The sequence below is a fragment of the Hyaena hyaena genome, unplaced genomic scaffold (genome assembly GCF_003009895.1).
Source record: "Hyaena hyaena isolate Hyena2069 unplaced genomic scaffold, ASM300989v1 scaffold_8, whole genome shotgun sequence".
NCBI lineage: Eukaryota > Metazoa > Chordata > Mammalia > Carnivora > Hyaenidae > Hyaena > Hyaena hyaena.
The window spans coordinates 2,332,103-2,356,181 of NW_024080640.1; the positions used below are offsets into that span (position 1 = coordinate 2,332,103).

General features: G+C 38.7%; 1 protein-coding gene across 3 annotated transcripts in view; it reads right to left on the reverse strand.

The window, feature by feature from the left end:
* The window catches only part of TNPO3 (transportin 3), an 84,409-nt gene extending 61,419 nt beyond the window's left edge, over positions 1 to 22,990 (reverse strand). The window contains exons 1-2 of one of the 3 annotated variants that reach the window (XM_039242876.1): positions 22,530 to 22,614; positions 11,114 to 11,274 (exon numbers count right to left, since the gene is read on the reverse strand). Coding sequence is in view for 1 of the 3 variants with exons in the window: in XM_039242867.1 (XP_039098798.1) it covers positions 22,530 to 22,649 (120 nt within the window). In the remaining 2 variants the exon portion in view is untranslated. Of the gene's footprint in view, positions 1 to 8,174; positions 8,198 to 11,113; positions 11,275 to 22,529 lie in introns of those variants that run through there. The other 2 variants (XM_039242867.1, XM_039242886.1) reach the window with 2 other exon arrangements.
* Positions 22,991 to 24,079: the final 1,089 nt, after the last annotated feature.

Genomic DNA, 24,079 nt, shown 5'->3' on the forward strand with positions numbered 1-24,079 from the left:
TTGCCTCTCTCCCTTTCCCCCACCATTTCCCCCCTTCTTCTCCCCCATGGTCCTCTGTTAACTTCCTCCTAATCCACCTATACGTGAAAACATATTCTACCTCTTTAAAAGTAAAGATCTTGAGGGGCGCCTGGGTGGCTCAGTTGGTTAAGCATCTGACTTCGGCTCAGGTCATGATCTCACAGCTCGTGGGATCAAGCCCCGCGTCGGGCTCTGTGCTAACAGCTAGCTCAGAGCCTGAAGCCTGTTTCAGATTCTGTGTCTCCCTCTCTCTCTGACCCTCCCCTGCTCATGCTGTCTCCCTCTCAAAAATAAATAAAACATTAAAAAAATTTTTTTTTAAAAAGTAAAGATCTTGGGGAGCCTGAGTGGCTTAGTTAGGCATCTGACTCTTGGTTTCAGCTCATGTAATGATCTCACAGTTCATGAGTTTGAACCCCACATCAGGCTCTGCACTGCTGGCGCAGAGCCTGCTAGAGATTCTCTCTCACTCGCTCTCTCTGCTCCTCTTCTACTCATTCTCTCTCTCAAAACAAACTTTTAAAATAAATAAATAAACACAGAGATCTCAAAACGGAAGGGCAGAACTGAAAGTCAAAACAAAACAAAACAAAACAAAAACTATCTCCTTATGGACCGTTAAACTTGGGAGTAGGGGTGTAAGGATTTATTTTACAAGTATCTTTTTTATTTTAGACTTTTTTCAAAGTAATCTCTACACCCAATGTGGGGCTTGAACTCACAAACCCAAGATCAAGAGTAGCATGCTCTTTTGACTGAGCCAGCCACATACCCCAAAAGTAACACATACTAAAAACAACCAATGGGACAATAAGGGAAATTGAAAATATCTTAAGATAAAAGAAAATGGTTAACACACATACCAAAATTTATGAGACGCAGCAACAACAGCCCTAAGAGGGAAATTTATAGCAATACATATTTATGTTAGAAAAGAGAAATTATCTAGATCAAACTAACTTTATACCTTAAGGAACCAGAAAAAGAACAAACTTAACCCAAAGTTAGCACAAGGAAGAAGAAAAATTGGAAAAAGATAAATAAAATAGAGAATAGAAAAACAAAGATTTGATTCTTTGAAAAGATAAAAAAAATTTGACAAACCTTTATCTATGTTAACTAAGAGAAATAAAATGAAAACAGGGACATTACCACTAAGTTTACAGAAATTAAAAAAAAAAAAGATTTTAAGAGGGGCGCCTGGGTGGCTCAGTCGGTTAACCATCTGACTCCTGCTCAGGTCATGATCTCACAGTTCATGGGTTTGAGCCCCACATCGTGCTCTGTGCTAACAGCTTGGAGCCTGGAGCCTATTTCGGATTTTGACTCTGTCTTCGCTGCTCGTGCTCGCTAGCTCTCTCAAAAATAAAACAAACATTAAAAAAAATTTTAAGATTTTAAGAAATACTATGAACAACAAATTGGATACTGTAGATGAAATGGATAAACTGCCAAAAACATACAATGTACCAAGACTGAATCCAGAAGAAACAGAAAATTTAAATAGACTATATTACTGTAACTAGTAAAAAGACTGAATCAGTCATCAAAAATCTCCCAACAAAGAAAAGCCCAGGGCCAGACAGCTTTACTAGTATATTCTACCAAACATTTAAGGAAGATCAGCTTTTCTCAAACTCTTTCGAAATACTGAAGAGGAAGAGGGAACACTTACTAATTTATTCTGTGAAGAGAGCACTACTCTGATACCAAAGCCAAAGATATTACAAGAAAACTACAGACCAGGCACCTGGGCAGCTCAGTTGGTTAAACGTTCAACTTTGGCTCATGTCATGATCTCATTGTTTGTGAGTTCGAGTCTTACATCCGCTGTCTGCTGTCAGCACAGAGCCCATTTCAGATGCTCTATCCTCTTCTCTCTCTCTGCCCCACTCCCACTCACACTCTCTCTCTCTCAAAAATTAATAAACATTAAAAAAAAAACACTACAGAGCAATATGCCTTTAAAATATTCATGCAAAAAACCTCAGCAATATGCTAACAAAACAAATTCAACAGTACATTAAAGGATTATCCACCATGACCAAGTGGGATTTATTCATGGAATGCAAGGTGGTTCAACATACAAAAATAAAAAAATGTAATAAACCACATATTAAAAGAATGAAGAAGGGAAAAAAGACATAAATATCTCAATTGATGCAGAAAAAGCATTTGACAAAATTTAACACCCATTAATGATAAAGACACTCAACAAACTAGAAGGAAACTATCTCAACATAGAAAAGAACCATATATGAAAAACCCACAATGAACATCTTATTCAATGGTCACTGACAGCTTTTCAAAACTCTAAGACCAAAACAAGACAAGGATCCCCACTCTTGCCACTTAAATTCAACACAGCATTGGAAGTGCTTATTGGAAGTTCCAGTCAAAGCAATTAAACAAGAAAAAGAAATAAATGGCATTCAAACAGATGATGGATAAGATGATGGTTACTCACAAAAGGCATAATCTTCTGTAAAAAACCCTAAAGCTTCTTCAAAAACCTGTTAGAACTAATAAATGAATTCAGCAAAGATGCAAAATACAAAATTAACACCCCAAAATCAGTTCTTATACATTAACAATGAACAATTTGAAAAGAATATTAAGAAAATTTCATTTACAATAGCACCAAAAAGAAGAGAATCCTGAGGAATGAAGTAAGGAGGCAAAAAGACTTGTACATTGAAAACTACAAAACACTGCTGAAAGAAACTAAAGATGACATCAATAAATGGAAAGACATCCTGTGTGTAAGGATTGGAAGACTTACTATTATTGTCAATACTATCCAAAGCATCTACAGATTCAATGTATTTCCTATCAAAATCCCAAATATGTTTTTTAGCAGAAATGAAAACTCCATCAGTAAATCTACATGGAATCTCAAAGGACCCCCAAAAAGCCAAAACAGTCTTGAAAAAGAACAAAGTTGGAGGTCTCACATTTCCCAATTTCAAAAGTTATAAAACCAGAATAATCAAAACAGTATGTTCCTGGCATAAAGACAGATACATAAGCCAATGAAACAAAGAGCCTAGAAATAAACCCTCGCAAATATAGTCAAATTATCTTCGACAAGCGTGCCAAAACTATACAGCGGGGAAAGGAGAATCTCCTGAACAAGCAGTGTTGGGAAAAGTAGACATCCATACGCAAAAGGAAGAAGGTGGACCCATGTACAAAAGTAACTCAAAATACATTAAGACCTAAATATAAGACCTGAAAACTATAACTCCTAAAAGAACACATGAGGGGAAAGCTTCATGACTATTATTTTGCTGGAGATTTCATGGTTGTAACACTAAAAGCAAAGGAAACAAACAAAAGTAAAAATAGACAAAAGAGACTATATCAAACTTTGGAACTTTTGCACAGCAAGAGAAATCAGCAAAGTGAAAAAGCAACCTACGGAATGGGAGAGACTATTTGCAAACCATACTATCTGATAAGGGGTTAATATCTGGACTATATGAGGAATTTCTACAACTCAAAACAAACCACAAAAACCCCCAAATAACCCAGTTTTAAAATGGACATGAAAAAGCAATTCTCTAACGACAATATAAAAATGACCAACAAGCACATGAAAAGATGCTCAACATCACTAGTCATCAAGGAAATGTAAATCAAAACCACAATTAGATTATCACTTCACACCTGTTAAATGTCCACCATCAAAAGAAAAAAGAGAAAGTAAGTGAAGACATGGAGATACTGGAACTCTTGTGCACTGTTATCAAACACTAAATAAAGACAACAGTGCAGCCGCTATCAATTATGGAGGTTCCTCAAAAAATTAAAAATAGAATTACTATATGATCCAGTCCTCCACTTCTGGGTGTATATCCAAAAGAACTGAAAATAGAATCTTAGAAAGGTATTTACACACCCATGTACACTGCAACCATTATTCACAATAGCCAAAAGTTGAAAACAACTCAAATGTTAACTGACAGATGAATGGATAAACAAAATGTAGAATATACTTAGCAGACATATTATTCAGTCTTAAAAAAATAAGAAGTACCATTACATGCTATAAAATGAATAAACCTTGAGGACATTATGTTAAACAAGTCCAGTCAGTCACAAAAAGGCAAATGCTGCATTATTCCATTTATATTAGGTTTCTAAAGTAGCCGAACTTAGGGCCAGAAGGAGGGTGAGGTGGGGTGTTTCACAATATGTCTAGAATTTCAGTCAGGCAAAATGGAGTGGCGTTCAAAGGATCTATTAAGCAACAATGTTTATGTGGTTGACAATACCGTATTGTATACCTGGAAACTGCTGGGAGGGTAAATCCATGTTACGTGGTTTCTGCCACAATAAAAAAAAAGTGTGGTATCGGGGGCGCCTGGGTGGCTCAGTCGGCTGAGTATCTAACTCTTGGTTTCAGCTCAGGTCCTGGTCTTGCGGCTTGTGGGTTTGAGCCCTGCATTGGGCTCTGCGCTGACATCATGGAGACTGCTTGGAATTCTCTTCCCCCCTCTCCCTGCCCCACTCTCTCAAAATAAACAAACATAAAAAAAAAAAACCAACCTGTGGTACTGGCATAAAGACAGACACAAGACCAGCAGAACAGAACAGAGAACTCAGAAATAAATCTTTGGATGTCTGGTCAAATGATTTTCAACAAGGACAAGAGGACCCTTATTTTACATCATATACAAAAGTTAACCCCAAAAGGATCACAAACTAAATATAAGACATATAACTATAAAATTCCTACCAAAAAAAAAAAATAGGGGAAAAACTTCATGAATATTAGATTTGGCAATGATTCTCAGATCAAAAGCACATTCAACAAAAGTAAAAGTAGATAAACTAGACTATTACCTAAATTTACAATTTCTAATTATTATCAAATGACAGGATAAGTATGAAAAGGCCACCCATACATAGGAGAAAATATTTGCAAATGATAAATCTCGTAAGGGGTTCATATCCAGAATAAAGAACTCCTACAACACATACCCTCAAACAATCCAACTAAAAAATGGGCAAAGGCCTGAACAGACACTTCTCCAAAGAGATGTACAAATGACCAATAATCACATAAAAAGATGTTCAACATCACTAATCATTAGGGAAATGTAAATCAAAACCACAATGAGATACCACTTCATTCTCATTATGAATAGCTAGTATCAAGAAAACAAAATGGTAGGGCACCTGAGTGGCTCAGTCGGTTGAGCACCCAACTTCGGCTCAGGTCATGATCTCACGGTTTGTGGGTTCAAGCCCCACATTGGGCTTTGTGCTGGCAGCTAGCTCAGAGCCTGTTTCAGATTCTGTGTCTCCCTCTCTCTCTGACCCTCCCCTGCTCATGCTGTCTCTCTCTCAGAAATAAATAAAACATTAAAAAAGAAAAGAAAAGAAAATGGTATGGGATGTGGAGAAACTGGCAAACTGTGCATTGCTGGTGAGAATTTAAAATGGTACAGACACTATGGAAAATAGCATGGCAATTCCTCAAAAAATTAAAACTTAAATTACCATATGATCCACCAATTCCACTTCTAAGTATATGCCCCAAACAATGAAAAGTAGGGACTCAGATATGAACACACCAATGATCATAGCAGCATTTTTTTTTTAAATTTATTGGGGGGGGAGGGAGGGAGAGAGAAAGTGGAGGGAAGGGCAGAGAGAGAGGGGGAGAGGATCCAAAGCAGGCTCTGCATTGACAGGCTGACTGCAGCAAGCTCGATGTGGGGCTTGAACTAATGAACCACAAGATCATGACCTGAGCCAAAAAGTTGGACGGTCAACCAACTGAGCCATCCAGGTACCCCATATACAGCAGCATATTTCAAAATAGCCAAACACTGAAAACTCAAATGCTAACTGACAGATGAAAAGATAAACAAAATGTGGTATAGACATACAATGGATTACTATTCGGCCTTAAAAAGGAAGTACCATTAAGAGCTACAACACGGATGAAACTTCAGGACATTATGCTAAGTGAAATAAGCCAGACATCAAAAGACAAATATTCTTCTAAGATTCCACTTATATGAAGTACCTAGAGTACTCAAATTCATAGAGACAAAGTTAAAATTTTGATTGCCAGGCACTGAAGGGTGAGGATAATGAGAGTTACTATTTGATGGGTACAGTTTCAGTTGAAGAAGATGAAAAATTCTGGAGATGGACTGTGGTGATGGTAATACATTAATGTGAATGTATTTAATGGCACTGAATGTACACTCTAAAATAGTTAAAATGTTAAACTTTATGTTACTCATGTTTTGTTACCCACCAAAAGAAAGAAACACAGTTTAGAATCTGTGTTCACAATCACAGTTTAGAATCTGCTCAATCTCTTCTTAAAGGGATTTGACCCTACTATAAAGACCTGCAAGAAGCAAAAGAACTCATGTCAGGAAGAAAATATCATTTATTATCTCTTTAACTTTTCATAAACAATATATCCAGTATCAAATAAAAGCAAGACTAAATAGTAACAAAGGAAAAAGAAACAGGCAATAGAAAATACCATATCTAGATGATGGAATGAGGAGTAAAACTACGATGCCTAGACCAAAGTGGTAAAATTTAACATCACCAATAATGGAACAAACAGATTTTATGCTACTCCTGATGTGATTCACTGAAAACAACAAATTATCACCCATGTAGTATTCCTCCAAAAACTGTTTCACCTGAATACAACCATGAGAAAATAATGAGACAAATCTAAATAGCAGGGCACATTAAAACCAAAGACAAAACAGGCCTGGAGTGGTTTTTAATGTCGTTATCATAAAAGACAAAAACACCCTGAAGAACTAAAAAGACCAACTACAAGCAATGCATTTTCCTTGAATAGATCCCGGATTAGAAAAATAAACACTTTAAAAGCTAGTAGGAAATTTGAATACAGACTGTGTATTTGATAATACATTATATCAAAGTTAAATTTCTGGAGAGTAACAAGGGTTTTAATTTAGTTTAGAAAAATTTCCTTGTTCTGACAAGATGTGTCAGTGTTTAGGGGAACAGCATTATAGGGTCTTCAATTTACTTCCAAAATATTAAAAAGATACACAGAGAAGGACAGAAAGAGAGAAGCAAATGGAGCACTGTCAAACTGAGGAAAAGGGTTTATCTGTGTTCACTATACAATTCTTTCAAGTTACAAACTTGTCAAAATAAATAGTTTGGGGGCGGTGGGGCGCCTGGGTGGCTCAGTCGATTAAGTTTCTGAGTTCAGCTCAGGTTATGATCTCACAGTTCACAGGTTCAAGACCTGCGTCAGGCTCGGTGCTGACAGCGCAGCTGGAGCCTGCTTCTGATTCAGTGCTTCGCTCTCTACCTCTCTACAGCTCATGTTCTCTCAAAAATAAATTTAAAAAACATTAAAATACATAGTTTGGAAAAATTAAGTAGCTAATTAATATATCAAGGAATTAGAAGACAAATTGGAGAATTTCCATTAAGAAATGAAATCTATAAAAATGAATCAAATGGGGCACCTGGGTGGCTCAGTCAGTTAAGCTTCCAACTTCAGCTCAGGTCATGATCTTGTGGTTCGTGGATTCAAGCCCTGTGAAGGACTCTGTGCTGACAGCTCAGAGCCTGGAGCTGCTTGAGAATCTGTGTTTCCCTCCGTCTCTCTCTCTATCTCTCCCCCACTCACACTGTGTGTGTGTGTGTGTGTGTGTGTGTGTGTCATTAAAATAAATAAACATAGAAAAAAAGAAACAAATTCTAAAACTGAAAAATATAGTAACCAAAATTAAAAACCAAATGAATGGGTTAAAATAGCAATCAGACAACTGAAGAAAAAATTAGTATATTAGAAACAAATCAAGAGAGAATATCAAGACAGAAGCACAAAGTCAAAAAAGACGAAGGTAAAGAATGGGAAGAATCCGAATAACATGTGGGACACAGTGAAAAGGTTTAGCATACATATAATGGAAATCTTAGGAGGAAAAGAAAAAAAGAAAAGAAAAAATGGGAGAAGTACTAAAGATAATGGCTAAGAAATTTCCAAACTGACAAAAGATACCAACCCAGACTTAAGAAGCTTCATAAGCCCTAACAACAGAAAAACCAGACCTATGCACATCTTAACTGCTAAAAATCCAAAGAGGAAAAAAATCTAAAGGACAGAAAAAAAGATGTATTACCTTTAAAAGAACAATTAGACTGATAGCTGACTTGCCAACATAAACAATGGGAACCAAGTATCTTCAAAGTACTGAAAGAAAATAACCACCCATCAGTTACTTTATACTCAGCAAAAAACTTCCAAAATGCAACAAAATTAAGACATTTTAAGACCATAAAGAGAGTGGAGCCTGACTGACTCAGTTGGTAAAGCATGTGATTCTGGATCTCCGGGTCCTGAGTTCAAGCCTGATGTTGGGTCTATTGTTTAATCGCTTATTTGCTTGCTTGCTTACTAAATAACTATAATTAATTCATTAATTTTTTTAAAAAAATAAGAGAAGACAGTTTATAACCAAAAGACCCAAAAGGAAGAAAACACTAAAGGGTGTTCTTCATGGAATAGGAAAATAATTTTGGATGGAAACAGGAAGAAATGAAGAGTAATGGAAAGGTTAGGTATGTGAGTAAATCTTTACGGACACTGACTATATAAAGCAATCTCATCTTGTGGGGTTTAAAAACATATGAATAAAAATACCAGAAAGGAATTCTATATCCATGTAAGAAGTAGAAAGTCAGAAAGAACACTGCTTTTGAGTTAACAATAACCAAAAGCAAATAAACTACAAAATAACTTTTCTTAAAATGCATCAGAAAGCTGAGGTCCCAGAGCAACCAAGTAGACTGAAATCTAAAGACAGATCTCGCCGAGGAGACAAGAGGCAAGCACTGACTCATCCATCGGTGGCAGAACATATGAGGAAATCACTCAGGGCACCAGGTAACCAAGTAATAAAAATTCTGCTAAAATTATGAACAAATTGATAAAGGCCATGTGTGGGCTAATGTGGATGTATAAAACTCCTAGGGCTCACAGACCCAAGGGGAGTCCACAGGCTCTTGGGCACAGACCTCCCCAACATACTCTGAACAAAGACTGGGCAGGAGGGCAAAAGAGCAGAGAAAACCTTCCTTTGGTAGGATGATCCTGGACAAGAACAGCCTCAACTGCAGAAAAGGCACAAAAAGCTGACCAGACAGCCCCTCTCCTCCACTGAATAAAAGCCTCAAGCTGTGTGGGGGCAGTAAATCCTGTCACCCTCAGGGCACACTGCTGTGGCAGACCAGACTGAGGGCTCCTACCCCTGAGGGAAGGGCGAACAAATGTATCCTGCGCAAGCCCTGCCAGATGCAGGCAGAGCAAAATTCCCCAGGTGAGGCCAGGATCACCGCGACAGCCCCACCATTGAGGACGGCAGCACTGGCGCTGCCTAGGCCTATGGTACACTGGGACAACAGAGAACATTGCTGTCCCCTGTTTCCCCACACAAATAAACACCAAACACATCATATTCAAACTCCTGAAACACAGAGATAAGGAGAAAATATTGGAGGCGGAAATCCATTTACATTGGCTTTACAGTTGAACTACAGAACTTTGTACTGTAATTACCTGGGCCACTGTTCATCTTTTCTAAAAGGCTGTAAGCTCTTCAAAGGTAAAGAACAACCTTAATTATCTCTACATCTCTCAGAATCCTCTGGCCATAAGAGGTACTTTATTTATTTATTTATATTTTTATTTATTTCTAGGAGAGAGAGAGAGACAGCGTGAGCAGGGGAGGGTCAGAGAGAGAGGGAGACACAGACTCTGAAATAGGCTCCAGGCTCTGAGCTGGCAGTCAGCACAGAGCCCGATGCGGGGCCCAAACCCACGAACCGCGAGATCATGACCTAAGCGAAAGTCGGACGCTTAACCGACTAAGCCACACAGGCGCCCCCATAAGAGGTACTTTAAATAAAAGTATACATCAAATTATTAAATATAAAGCAAAATGACAAGATACTATCATCTCTTAAATCCTTCACACCTCTTTGTTTTCCCAAACATGAAAAGCCCATCCTTTTACTAGGTAGCTAGATACTTACTGGACTGGGAGTCAGCTCTAGGAACAGACCAAAATGTTTAGAGAGAGAAAGGGCAACAGAACAAGCAAATCAGTTCTTTACAGATAAAGAAAACAAAGGCCCTGAGAGGATGAGATGTTTTTCATTCAGAATCTTCACTTGTAGAACTTTATTTGCCTTGCCCAGATGGAGCTTTGGTTTTGTTTTATTTTAAATATATATTTTGTTTTAGCAATGAAAAGAAGCTCAACAACTTCCTAGCTAAAATCTGAAGATTTAGAATTTTCAGAAAAACTTCAGTGAAGAGAACCTTAAAATCTCCCTAGAATGGGAGTCTCTGGAATGAGTGTACTTTAAAATATTACCGGTATTTCTGAAATGGGAAAAAAGAGAACAGTACTAAAGCAACTAAATCAAATCTAAATCTTAATATCTTTGCATGCTCATTATGTAACTAGCTAAGTGTTTTTGTTTTTTAACTAAACTAAAATATAGATGGCAGCTATATGAATTTCCTAAGACATTTCTATGAGAAACTGGTCTTCAAAAAATTCCCAAATTGTTCTTTGTGCAAATATATCTGTCAAAATCAAAGTGAAAGAGCGGTGTTCTCATTTCAACCACCCTTATCTTGAAGCTTCCTCACCCACTGGTCAAATGTGCCTCTCTTTTCAAATATTTGTCTTTTGGACTAAGAATAAAATACAAGAGTGACCTCTAAAGAAACCTGGCAAATTTAAATATCATAGTTACTAAGTAAATTGTCAATGAAAGATTACGTGGGATGATATGGTCAGTACTGTTTATTAAGGGGCCATAGTTTATCACTTTATTTTGAATTCTACGAGAGTTTCAGAATTGTTGGCATCCCCGAACAAGTAATCTTGTTATGGTCACTGAATCGTAAAGAAAATGCATCTAAGTCCTGATATCCTAGACACTACAGTACATTGGTCATTGTTCCCCTCTGCTAAGCTGCAGAAAGAAGGAAGAGACAGAAGGAAGGAAGGAAAAGGGATTCTGGACAAGGAGAGAATAAAGCACTTACACTTCATAGGACTTTCTAGCCACAGATGCCAGGTGCTACCCACTGAAATCCAGGCTTGGACTAAGCTCCACATTTCTGAAAGGACCATCTCAACCGGAGCCTGGGGCTCAGAGTCAGCAGGAGGAAGCTGCAGCTCCCACCAGCAGCACATTTCAAAGAGGCTGCAACAAGAGAACATTTTCCATTTAAGCATCTAATTCCAATCTTCCATTTCACATAGCAGTAGCAGAACAGGCCTGTGTATCAGTCTTTCAAAAGATATTTCCATGACTTGTGATGAATATGAAGCAGGCTATAGACCAGCAACCCTTTCACTAACATACTCTAAGTCTTTCATTATACTTCACAGCAGATCCTAAAAGTACTTGTCCTTTCCTTTCTTTAATGATGCTCTGTTGCTCCAAGACTCACTTCTACACCAACCGTTCTGAAACTGCGGAATCCACCCAAATCACTGAGCAGGCAGGCTGTCAACAACGCAAGCGCACACCCAGATGGGAGCCTACAGATTCATTAGCTGCCAAGAATTAGAAGTGGATTGGAGCTGCTAGTTAATCCTACAAAACCTCCTCAAATTAAGCAGAATTATTTAAAATACTTCACTGAGGACAGAAGAGCCCTGGCAAATGGAAAATGAAATTCTGCTAATACAAATATTTCAGTGAAAGTTGAAAAGTAACATTAAAAAAAGTGTCAGATTGCTGTACTTTTTCAATTAGTGAATAATCAATTTATTAAATAAAGACTTTTAAAGATTTACAGTATATTGAGGGAGGGGGAGACAAAGACAAAGTAGAGTGAAAATAACTAAACAAAACAAATAAAAACAAAAAACCTATCAGTCAAAGAACACATTTAAAAAAAAATTTTTTTTTAACGTTTTATTTATTTCTGAGAGAGACGGCATGAGCCCGGGAGGGTCAGAGAGGGAGATACAGAATCCGAAACAGGCTCCAGGCTCTGAGCCAGCTGTCAGCACAGAGCCCGACGCGGGGCTCAAACCCACGAACCGTGAGATCATGACCTGAGCTGAAGTCAGACGCTTAACTGACTGAGCCACCCAGGCGCCCCAGAACACATTTTAGACACATGTCCTATAACAATGTGGCACAGAATTAGAAAACCAGAATTTCCCAGATCGAGAAAAAAAACAATCATTCCCAGACAGGTTTAAAAAAAAAAAAAAAAAGAGTAAGTCTAATTTACCTGAAACAGAAAACTTTTTTTTAATGTTTATTTTTGAGAGAGAGAGACAGAGACAGAGCATGAGTGGTAGAGAAGGAGAGAGAGGGAGACGCAGAATCTGCAGCAGGCTCCAGGCTTTGTAAGGACAGAGCCCGACGCAGGGATCGAACTCACAGACCACGAGATCATGACCTGAGCTGAAGTCGGAGGCTTAACTGACTGAGCCACTCAGGCGCCCCAAGAAAGTAACTTTTTAACTTGGTCAACTTGAATCTTAAGTTTTTGTATCTAGTCTTTTATGAAAATTTTAGAAATGTAAGACAAACTGCTAGGTCTGTCATGAGATACATTCTGATGGTTTTCTAAGACAGCAGGGAAAGAAAATGGTTTGAAGAGATTTTATGAAAAACACAAACTACGAGGCTAAAAAGGTTACTACCTAAAATTTATATTTTTCAAAATAACTGGTTTTGTAAGATGGTCTAAAATGTGGAAACCATGATTAAATGGACTTAGTTAATACCTTCACCACAGCAGTGATGAGTTCACAACCTCCAGCTCCAAAAGCAGAGTATCAATGTCCTGTAAAGCCCCTAGCAAGCTGCCATACCCACAGAATACTCTGTGTGCATAAACAACTTTTCTAGAAGCAAAAAGGCTCATTTACAGAGACAAATTAAGCCAACTTACATTTTGACAGCCATCTCCATAAAAACTGAGCAAATAATTAAAAGGGAGATGTTATTTCCCTTGTGGGAGGGAAGAAATTCCTGGCTAAAAATAATTCTTTAAAAGATCATAAGCAAAACAAAAACAAAAACAAACAAACATAAGCTATTCAAATTCCACAAGAAGCACCCACTCTTAAGTCAGCTTTTAGACTAGCACCCATATGCACTGTTCCATCTGGATTTCAATGAAAGGAATCAATAAGATCAAATGACAGCACTGCACCCTGTGGCCTCTCCATTTCAGATGATGTCCCCATGTTTCTGGGACAAGCATTTTCAAACGATCCTAAGTCATAATAAACTCTGCCAAATGAAATTGGGCTCAAATTTGTGGCCATCAGTCATGCATAAAATGGTACTGACAAATCTTGCCAAAATGTTTTCATGACAAGTATAAAAAAATCCCTATCCAACTTTAAAATCCTTAATAACCTATGTACACAAATTTTAACCTCAAGAATGGCCTGAAAAAAGATCTGGCTTAACAAATCTGGCTTCATAAAACAAACTTGGGTTGGCAGTGACTTATGCATTGGTAATCACCTTGCTGTGGGCCTTACTAATTATACCAGGCAGCCCTATATTAAAAGTAGAAAATGGCAAGCTTGAAACCATTTGAAGCAAAGCCAATGTAAATACTTCTTGAAAGCCAAAAATATAGAAGCGTATTTCCTTTAATGGCTGGTCTCTATTCCTGCTCATCTGAACAAGTTTTATAACAACTCATATAAACCAGAAGAATGAGAATATTATCAGACATATTAAGCATATATGTTAACACCATGCTGAAGATTCAACTTTTTCAGCCTTACAGGAATGTGAAATGTCTAGCTTATTGTTTAAAAAAAAAAAAATGCACTGAAGTGTTAGAAAACTCTGAATCCTTATATAAAAAACATGTATATTTTCAGGTCTCATTCTAAGTATATTCTTCTGTTTGGAGGCTATTTAAACAGGATCATACTATGGCTGAGACAAAAAATACAAGGAAACGATGAACATAGAAGAAAAACTGAAAAGAACTGGGCTATGAGCTTGAGAAAAAAATAGGTGAGAAAACATAATGTAAACTCCATTAACAGAAAATTTCTTACCAAAGGAAAAAACATATGTTTCATAATACTGTCATTTTGGAAACTCTACAAGAAAGGAAAATTAAATGAGTATTTTTAAGTGATTTTTCTTTTTTTCATGTTTACTTATTCTTTTTGAGAGACAGAGAGACAGAGCACGACTGGGGGAGGAGCAGAGAGAGAGGGAGACACAAGATCTGAAGCAGGCTCTAGGCGCTGAGCTGTCAGCACAGAGCCCAATGTGGGGCTTGAACCCATGAACCTCGAGATTGTAACCTGAGCCGAATTCGAATGCTTGACTGAGCCACCCAGTCACCCTTAAGTCAGTATTATTATGGAGTTCTGCATGTCAAACACTACAAAATTATCCCCTTTAGCTGCATGATGAATTTCCAATAAAAGGGAAATAAAGTTTCTATCTGAGACTTCGTTTGTACAGCAATAAAACACACTCTGGTAGTATTTCAGTACCAAGGTACAAGCTAGAAAAATACAGGAGCGGTAATCTGAGCAATCCCAACTTCCTATGAATTAAATGTTTTTAAATTCAACACAGTTTAAAATTCCATAAAATCTGGAAAACAGTATGGCGGTTCCTCAAAAAACCCCACAAAAAACAGAATTACCATATGACCCAGCAATTCCCTTTCTGGACATATACTCAAAAGAAACTGAAACCAAGGACTCCAAAAGGTATTTGTACACTCATACTCATAACAGCATTATTCGCAATAGCCAAAAGGTGGAAGCAACCCAATTTTCACTGACAGATGAGTAGATAAACAAAATGTGGTACATACATTATTATACAGCCTTAAAAGAGGACAAAATTCTGACACATGATGTCATCCTCACATGGATGGACCCTGAGGACATTATGCTAAGTGAGTAAGTCAGTCACAAAAGTTCGAACACTGTATAATTCCATTCCTATGAGGTACCTAGAATAGCGAAATTCAGAGAAAGAGAGCAGGTTGCTAGAGGCTGGGAGTGGAGGGAGGGGGAAATGGAGAGTTAACTTTAGTTAAGTAGAATTTCAGTTTTACAAGACAAAAAAGTTTGGAGATGGGTGTTGGTGATGGATGAGCAACATTAATATACTTAAACCCACTGAACTCTACACTTTAAAATGGTTAAATGGTGAATCTTATGTATATTTCACTGCGATTTTTAAAAAAGGAACAAAATTCTGATACAATCTACAACAAGAACAAACCTTAAAGACATTATGTGAAGCAAGACACAAAAATACAAACAGCATATGATTCTACTTATATAAGGCAAATTCATGGAGACAAAAAGTAGAATGGTGTACCAGGAGCTGGAGTAAAGAGGAAATGGAGAATTATAGTTTACAGATATAAAGTTTCAGTCTAGGAAGATGAAAAAGTTCTAGAGATGGATGGTGATGATGACTACGCAACATGAAAGTGCTTAATGCATGCCACTGAACTGTATATTTAATCATGGTTATTTATGCTATGAATATTTTACAATTAAAAAAATCTATACCATCTATTTTTCATTTCTCTTATAAACATCAATGCAAACAACTTGAAAAAAATGCTAAAGAAATATCTGGAAAGCTTTGGAAGAAACCTGTGTTATAATTAGAATATGCAGCACTGCCCTGATAATTTTACATTCTGAATCATACCACCAACTCTGGTCCAAGACCTGGGAAGACAAAAACTAACTAACCCAAACATGAATGAATACCACTAGATAACAGACTACCATGCCAACATAAATACCATCATAGCACCTGAAATGTCTATATTTGCAAGGTCCAAGACTTGGAATGTGCAAATAACTGACTTTAACTTTTATTTAATTTTAATTTTAATTTAATTAATTTTAATTTAATTTTAAGTAATATAAATAGCCACTATAGCCATCTGGCTAATGGCTACCATATTAGATGACACAGCGAGATTGGTAAACTCTGAAAGAAAAGAAAGGTGTCTAGTTTTTATCATTTATGGTTTTCCAGTTTCCAGCAATGCAGGGCAGAGAGTAGTCCTATCTTCGTTGAATTAATTGATCCATCGAATTTGTAGATGAACATTTTCTCTTTTCTAGAAGGTTTTTCTTTCAAAAGCATGTTATAAGAGTCACTTAACTGGAGAATGAAAACAAAAGCATAAAAAAGCCCAGATTTTTAGATGTCAGGTCAGTAACTGCAAATGCTAAAAGGAAAACCAAAAACCCTGGTGTTTTGAACGAAACTAAACAATCAAATTCCAAAGAGGAAAACTAAGAAAGAAATCTGAAGTGAAATCCCACGATCCATGACTTTCCTGATATATTTATTTATTTATTATTATATTTTTAAATATTTTTATTTCTAGGAGAGAGAGAGAGAGAGAGACAGCGTGAGCAGGGGAGGGTCAGAGAGAGAGGGAGTCACAGACTGAAACAGGCTCCAGGCTCTGAGCTGGCAGTCAGCACAGAGCCCGACGCGGGGCTCGAACCCACGAACCGCGAGATCATGACCTAAGCGAAAGTCGGACACTTAACCGACTAAGCCACCCAGGCGCCCCCTGATATGATATTTAGAAGAAACTCCTAAGGATATGTGATAAACCAAACATGACAATGTCAATTTAGTCCATCAGAGCATGATTTCATTTGACTTCTGCATTTTATGATTTCATCATTCCTTTTCAGTTTCCAGACTAAAATTTTTGAGGTAACCACTGACCCACAGATTTACAGATTGTCTTTGTAAAAGCAGCCTCTAGAATCTAAATTACAAACTTAGAACAAATGCATAGCATAATTCATTAATCGTATAAAGAGATGGTCTTTCCTTCTATTGCTTTCTACACTGTCTACTGATTTGGGTTACCAGAGGTGGACAAAGTGTTCTCAACAGTTCACTGTTTGATAGGCTTCCTTTAAGATCTGTCTCTCAAAATAAGCTTTTTTAAAATACATTGCAGGGGCGCCTGGGTGGCTCAGTTGGTTGAGCGTCCGTACTCTTGATTTTGGCTTAGGTCATGATCTCTAAGTTCATGAGATCAAGCCCCATGTCAGGCTCTGCACTGACAGCATTGAGCCTGCTTTGGATTCTCTCCTTTTCTCTTTCTCTGCCACTCCCCTCCTGCCCATACTCATGCTCTCTCTCTCTCAAAATAAATATTTAAGACATAAATAATAATAAATGAGGGTGATACAAATTTATCTCACAGAGGTAAATTTGTTTTTTAAATAAAGGATGAAAAGACTGAAAACAAAGTATTACAGGAAGCTGAATAATATTGTTTATTTTCAATTACCCAGGGGTATGGTAGAGAGAGGCAGCAAAAATAAATGAAATTCATAAAGACAAATTTGAGATATCCAACTATCCCTTTGGACATGCCTACGAGTAGCTATTCATTCAACACACATTTTTAAGAACCTCTGTGTCAGTCATCTTGATCACTGCTTTCTTAATAACCATTAAGTTATTCCCTCAACTGTATCATATAAACAAAATGATCCTACAGTCTAGCAGGAGAAACAAAACAGATTTTCAAAACGGTAAAACAAATTATAAAAATTATAAATGCAATTATATAAAATGCTCTAGGTGTTCAGTGGAGGCAGAAATGATTTTCAGTTGAAGAGAATCAGCTAAGACTTCAAGGAAAATGGGGCATCGGGGTGGTTCAGTAGGTTAAGTGTCCTCTTAGTTTCGGCTCAAGTCCTGATCTCACAGTTTGAGTTTAAGCGCCCCCACCCCCCACCAGCATGCTGCACTGCAGCGCAGAGCCTGCTTGGGATTCTCTCTGTCCCTCTCCCAACCCCCAGCCCTGCTCTCTCAAAATAAATAAATAAACTTTAAAAAAAAAAAACTTCAAAGAGAAAGAATTTAGGCTGGGCTTTGAAAAGATGGGTTAGTTTCTTCATTTGAAGATAAGATTTCAAGGGTGCCTGGTTGGCTCAGTTGGTAGAGCATGCGACTCTTGATTTTGGAGTTGTAAATTCAAGCCCCATGTTGGGTGTGGAAATTACTTAAAAAGATAAAATTAAAAAAAATAAGACTGGGAATGAGTTAAAGCACAGAGGTAAGAAAGAATCAAAGAAATCACAAAATTGGACAAAGGTAGCATTCTCCACCACCACCACCCCAAAACCATTTGCTTACTATTGGAAATACTACAGCTGTATGAATGCTGATGGGAAGGGCCCAGTAAAGAGGGAATCTGAAGATGCAAGTGAGAGACAGGGTAGCCAAAAGATCAAGGCTCCTAAGAATTCAGAAAATGAGACACAGAGCACCTAGGGCTGACAGGAAAAGGGAGAAGCAGCTGGTTACACCTATGCTTAAGTTTTACCAAATGAGAAGTGAAGGACTGACATTACAGTATATTTAAGAAAATGACTAGAATGATAGACCCTGTAATCCAAATTAGATAGAAGTAAAGTCAACTGAATAAGGTTTTGATGAAATTCAAGAACTAATGCAGGGATTATTAAACTGACTGAACACGTCTGTTTGCCCATAGGTCCCTTCCAAAAATCCAATAAAATCAGAACAGATTATTTTACAAAGGGTAGGGGTAGAGCCACAAGGACAAAAATGGAAACATGATTAACAAAACTGTGATCAACGAGAAAGCTAATGGATGAGTTGATTGTCTTAGGTCTTTTTCAGAGGAAGGACAGGATGAGAACGGGGAAGCCAAGGGGCAAAATGATTTATGTGGCAAAATTCCAGTCAGGCTCAGGAATTACAAGTACCAGCTACATTGGAGGGCAGATGCACAGGTAGGACAAAAAACAAAGGAGTGGGTTCAAAATGTGCATAAGCAGTTAGACTCAGATTTTCTCCCTAAAAGAGCAGCGAGGCTACTATCCGTCCAGCATCACAGAAGACTCAAGAGTTACTTCGGAAAGACTGATGCAGAGGGATTCTGGACTCTTGGCCAGTAGACTCACCTAAGGACAGGAATATCATCCCGAAAAAAGATGAAATTAAAGCCAACACAGTGGTAAGAGCCATCCCCCCACTCATTCTCCCAACTGCCACCAGCAGCTTCGTTTATATCCGGAGATCACTCTCAGGATAAGAGTGGTCCAAGAGAAAAGACCAACAGAAATACAAGAGAGAAGGGGTAAAGGTTCCCTTCTCAATTATCCATCAAATGAGGGAGTAATCCAAGAAGAGATCATGGGATCCAGGATTCAATGCATTCATCCAACACAAGAAAGAAAAGGGAATTCCCTAAGAGTGTTAAAGAGATCCCAGGACAATAATTATGCAACAGACTTGGAGAACAACAAGGCCAGATTGGAGGAGGGAGATGAAGAGGTCTCAGGAGATGTTTACTTCTACCAAAAAAGGAAACAGGCTACCAATTTGAACATACTAAGAGAGTATTTACATACTAACAGAGTCTGGGATGAATCATTGCAGATATACAGAAAATGAAGCAAATGTGAAAGAAAGGTAAAGGTAAAGAAAAGCAAATGTGAAAGAAAGAAAAGGTACCATTAAAAAAAAAAGCTGCACAAAAAAGGAAACATTACCATGATACATAAGACATGTGGTGCACAATGTGTATTTATTTACCCAAAACTGATATGTATTTTATTTAACCAAAATAATGTTAGATATATGCAATGGAAGTGAAAGCAGAGGGAGCCCAAATCCTCATCTTTCATAGATGAAAGTCTACACATTACTGCTCTTTCTCTTATAAAGTTTCTAGGTCTTTTACTGGTAAAGTTTCCGTTCTATAGCCTTTTAAAGTTTTTAAAGTTTATTTTAAAATGTTTTAAGTTTTAAAAATAAAACTTTTTAATTTTGATAAAACTTAAAACTTTTAGGTTTCAAAAAATAAAATTATATGAGATTACTTAAATCCTTAAGCCAACAAACTGGAAGAGTGGGTGGTGATCAGGGCAGATGTCTGAGTCAGTGATGTGGGGAAGCTGATGACCCCCCCCCCTTTTTTTTTTTAACGAAAGCTCCAACATAGGTCTTAAACTCACCATCTCGAGATCAAGAGCCACATGCTTTACAGACTGAGTCAGCCAGGCACTCAGGCTGGTGACTTTATAATAATGACAAGATCCAGGGTTTGATTGTTGTATGACCATGTGGCTGAGTTAGTGACTTGAGAAGTTGGTGACTTTTTAGTAATGACAAGATCCACGATGTGACAATATTGACCACGTGGCTGAGAAAAAGAGGTAAAGGAATTAAGGAGCCAAAATGGTAGCTGTGTTGTGAATCCAGATGCTAAAGTTGTCTAAAAATGATAATGTGGGGGACGCCTGGGTGGCTTGGTCGGTTAAGCGTCCAACTTTCGCTTAGGTCGTGATCTCGCGGTTCGTGGGTTCGAGCCCCGCGTCGGGCTCTGTGCCGACTGCCAGCTCAGAGCCTGGAGCCTGTTTCAGTCTGTGACTCCCTCTCTCTCTGACCCTCCCCTGCTCACGCTGTCTCTCTCTCTCTCTCTCTCCTAGAAATGAATGAAACATTAAAAAAAAAATGATAATGTGGGATTGTGCTAGATGTTTTCCAGGTCCATTCTTCTACCCTGCCTACCATGTTTTTTGACTCAGTATGCTGACCTGTATGGACTAAATCAACAGGTTCTTGCATCCTCTAGCTTCTGGTTGGGTTTGCCCAAAAAAGAATCCCAGATTAGGAGAATAAGGTCAAGACATTTATTTCTCCAGCCCCCTCCGTGAAAAATCACCTCATGACTGCGTCCCTTCAACTGAAAACTGCCATTCCTCTCAAGGCAGCCAACTTCCCTCCCCAGTTTCTTTATAGCTCAAGTAACCACTCCTACTCTTTCTGGCCTAGAGAGGTAACAATTTGGCAACAGGTTACATTATTGCCACATTATACCATCATCTTGGAAACAATACTTTTATAAAATAAACCCTTCTTGAATTATTCCACTTCAAGTGCCATCTGTTCCTGTTGCAGCCCTTACTGCAAATAGTAATAATGATAATGATGATGTAAGGTCTTAACAAAGCATAGTGTAAAATAAGAATAATGACTACCCTTTAAATAATAATTACTAACATATTTTAAGCTCTAAGTTCCAAGAACTTTTCTAAGCTCTTTGTAGATACTAACTCAATCATCACAAATCTGTGTGGCAGAGATTTTGTCTGGTTCATTTCCATATACCATCACCTAGCACAGTTGCTGGTATAGGGTAAGTGCTCATTATTTAAAATACACACAACAATAAGCAGGTTTACCAGGAAAGAGTTACCTTTTGGTATGGTGTATCAGACTTGTGACTCCCCAAAAACTAAACACTAAATAAGACCAGATATGAGTGATTTTCTTGTATAACCTACAGTGAGTCTAATTCCTTTATCTTCCCATGAGGTTATCCAGAACTTGTGGTCCCCAATTTTTTTATTGTAATACTTAAAGCCAAAGTTGAAAAACTTTTAAATATTTATTATGCACTTGCAGCCCAGAGCCTCATTTAAAAGGGCAGAACACCTTTAAGTACCAATTATAAGTTTTAAGAAAGGGGAAGAATTCTAAAAACATGCTAGAGAATACAAAACACAAAAATAAGAAAAGTAGAGTCAGCAAAATCACTGAGCATACACACTCTCAAACACACACACAGAGAAATAAAGCAGAGAAAGTGAGTGTAAAAATTAGAGGAAGGATAAGACATATGAATCTAAGAATGTAGCAATACAATAGGTTCAACAGGTTGAAAGTAAACCCCTCACTGCATGTTCACATAATATATGGGATAATCAAGGCAGCTGTGATAAAGAATCTAAAGTCAGGCAAAAAATAAGGTTAGAGAACAAATATGCAGCAAAATGTGAGCTGCAAGGATTTTCTGAGCCCAGAATTGGTATTTTTTTCCCCTTTACATCACGTTGCACCCGAAAACACGGCGGAAATTCACGTGTATAAGAATCTAGAAACCTGAGAAGTTTCGAGAATAATAGACTCAAACTAGAGTGAAAAAGCAGTAAGGGAACAGTGAGATGAAAGCTATGACTGAAAGCTACGAAGAAACTGCCAGACGCTATACTGGGAATGGAGTATCCCAGAGGAGTGGAATAAAGCATCCTTAAGTGGAAGATGGGAGAAAGACTGGGACTGGATTTGGTTGAAAGACTAAACGGAAAAGCAGAGCCGGAGAAGCAGGCAGCGAGCGCAAAACTTAAACAGGACCAGATCGATGCCACAAGCGAGTACAGGACCTACAAATCAGATTCTACGGGGTGGGGAAAGGGCCAGTCCACGACCGACCAGCTGCGACTAGTTTCCGAAAAGCGGCGTAAATGCAGCTTCGCAGCCCCACCCCTCGTCAGAACAGCTCCTCCCTAAGGAGCATCTCACGAGGCCCAAAGCCCGGCTCAGGCTTCTGCTGGAGCCTAGGTCCCACCCTGCCCTTGCCCCGCGGCGCAGAACGGCCTTGCTGGGCCCCTCACCGAACGCTGCAGCTCCCCAAGCCAAAACGAGGCGCGCTCCTTTCCGCTGGGATCTGGGTCGTGGTAAAGCGCCTGCACCGCCTGGTACACGAGCTGCAAAGTCGGCTTTGCCCCTTCCATGGCGGTGGCAGTGGTAGCGGCAGCGACGGCTCTGGCGGTTCTCCCGAGGCTTCTCCAGTTGCTCCGCCTTCAGGCTTCCTCACTGTGTCGGCCACGGCCGCTCCCTGACTGGCGCCATCTCCTCTTTGGCCGTTACCAGGGCAGAGGGGTTCCCGTGGAAGTTGCCCCCTCGGAAACAGAGGCTAGATTGTATTCGGGTTCCTGGCCTTTTTTCTTATCCTGCCCCTAGACTCCAGACTTCTAATTTCAGACGCCGTGCTCGCCTCTTTACCCAGTGTCTTGTCCTCAGAAGTCTGTCCCGGCGCGACACCAACCACGCAGGGTCCCCAAGCCGCGTTAACCCGAACCGGAAGCCGCAGCACCGATACCTTTGGCACACTTCCGCCTGGTGCATCGCAAACGGCCTCCTTCCCGGCACGCCTCCTCCTGTCTCCCCGCCCCCTCCCGGAAGTGGCCCTACCAGGCCCGGAGCCGGGAAGCAGCAGTCGGATGTGATTCTCCCGATTTCTTGCGTACGACTGGAGCAATAGGGTCGATGTGTGTTCCATACCTGAGCCGCGCTTCCCTACTTGGCGGTGGATCCGAGGGCTTTCCAACCCGTTTCGGACTTCTCCATCCCTATCCAGGGAATCCTTCCTGATGCCCGTGAACAAGGCGCCTCAATTCAACCATCCCAAGCAATGTCCACCGGACTGGAAATACAAAGATGACTAAAGACGAGGTTTCTATACTGATTCTAGTGCATGAGACAGACACGTAATCAATGTTGTACAAAACTGAATGTGCACACTGAGAGGAATCCAAAATGCCTTCAATCCCTGTTCGGCCCTCCTTTCCACTAAGATCTTCCCAGAAAGGATATTTCATACTATTGCTCAGAACACAGAACTCCAGAGTATTCGTATACATGTTTAGGGTCATTTCCATATTGAATTTTTGTATATGTGTCTTTCCGAATCAAAACTCAACGGTGTAACAATTCTTAATTCTCAAAAGAAAATAGGATTCTTGGAATCTGTTCTCTGAAGAAATTTTGGACATAAGGTAGTCGTATGTTAGAGGATTTCCCAACATTGCTGCTAGTCCTTTGCAATAATAAATGCCACTATTTGATGAACGCTTACAGTGTGTTAAGCATTGTAGTTAAAAGATCTGATTTAATCCTTTTTAACAACTATACCAACTAAATCCCCATTTTGTAGACAAAGAAGCAGATAATGTAATTTGCCCAAGGTTACACAGTTCTTAAATGAAAGTCAGGATTTGACTCCAAATCAGTTTCACTATCACAAAGCCTATTAAATAATACAATTCCTATTATCCTGTGTATTATTTCTGAATTGTTATTGTCAACAGATTAGAACAGCCAACATCATGAAAACAGTGTTAATGCACAGAATTGATATAATTTCACACAAAAGAAAAGAAAC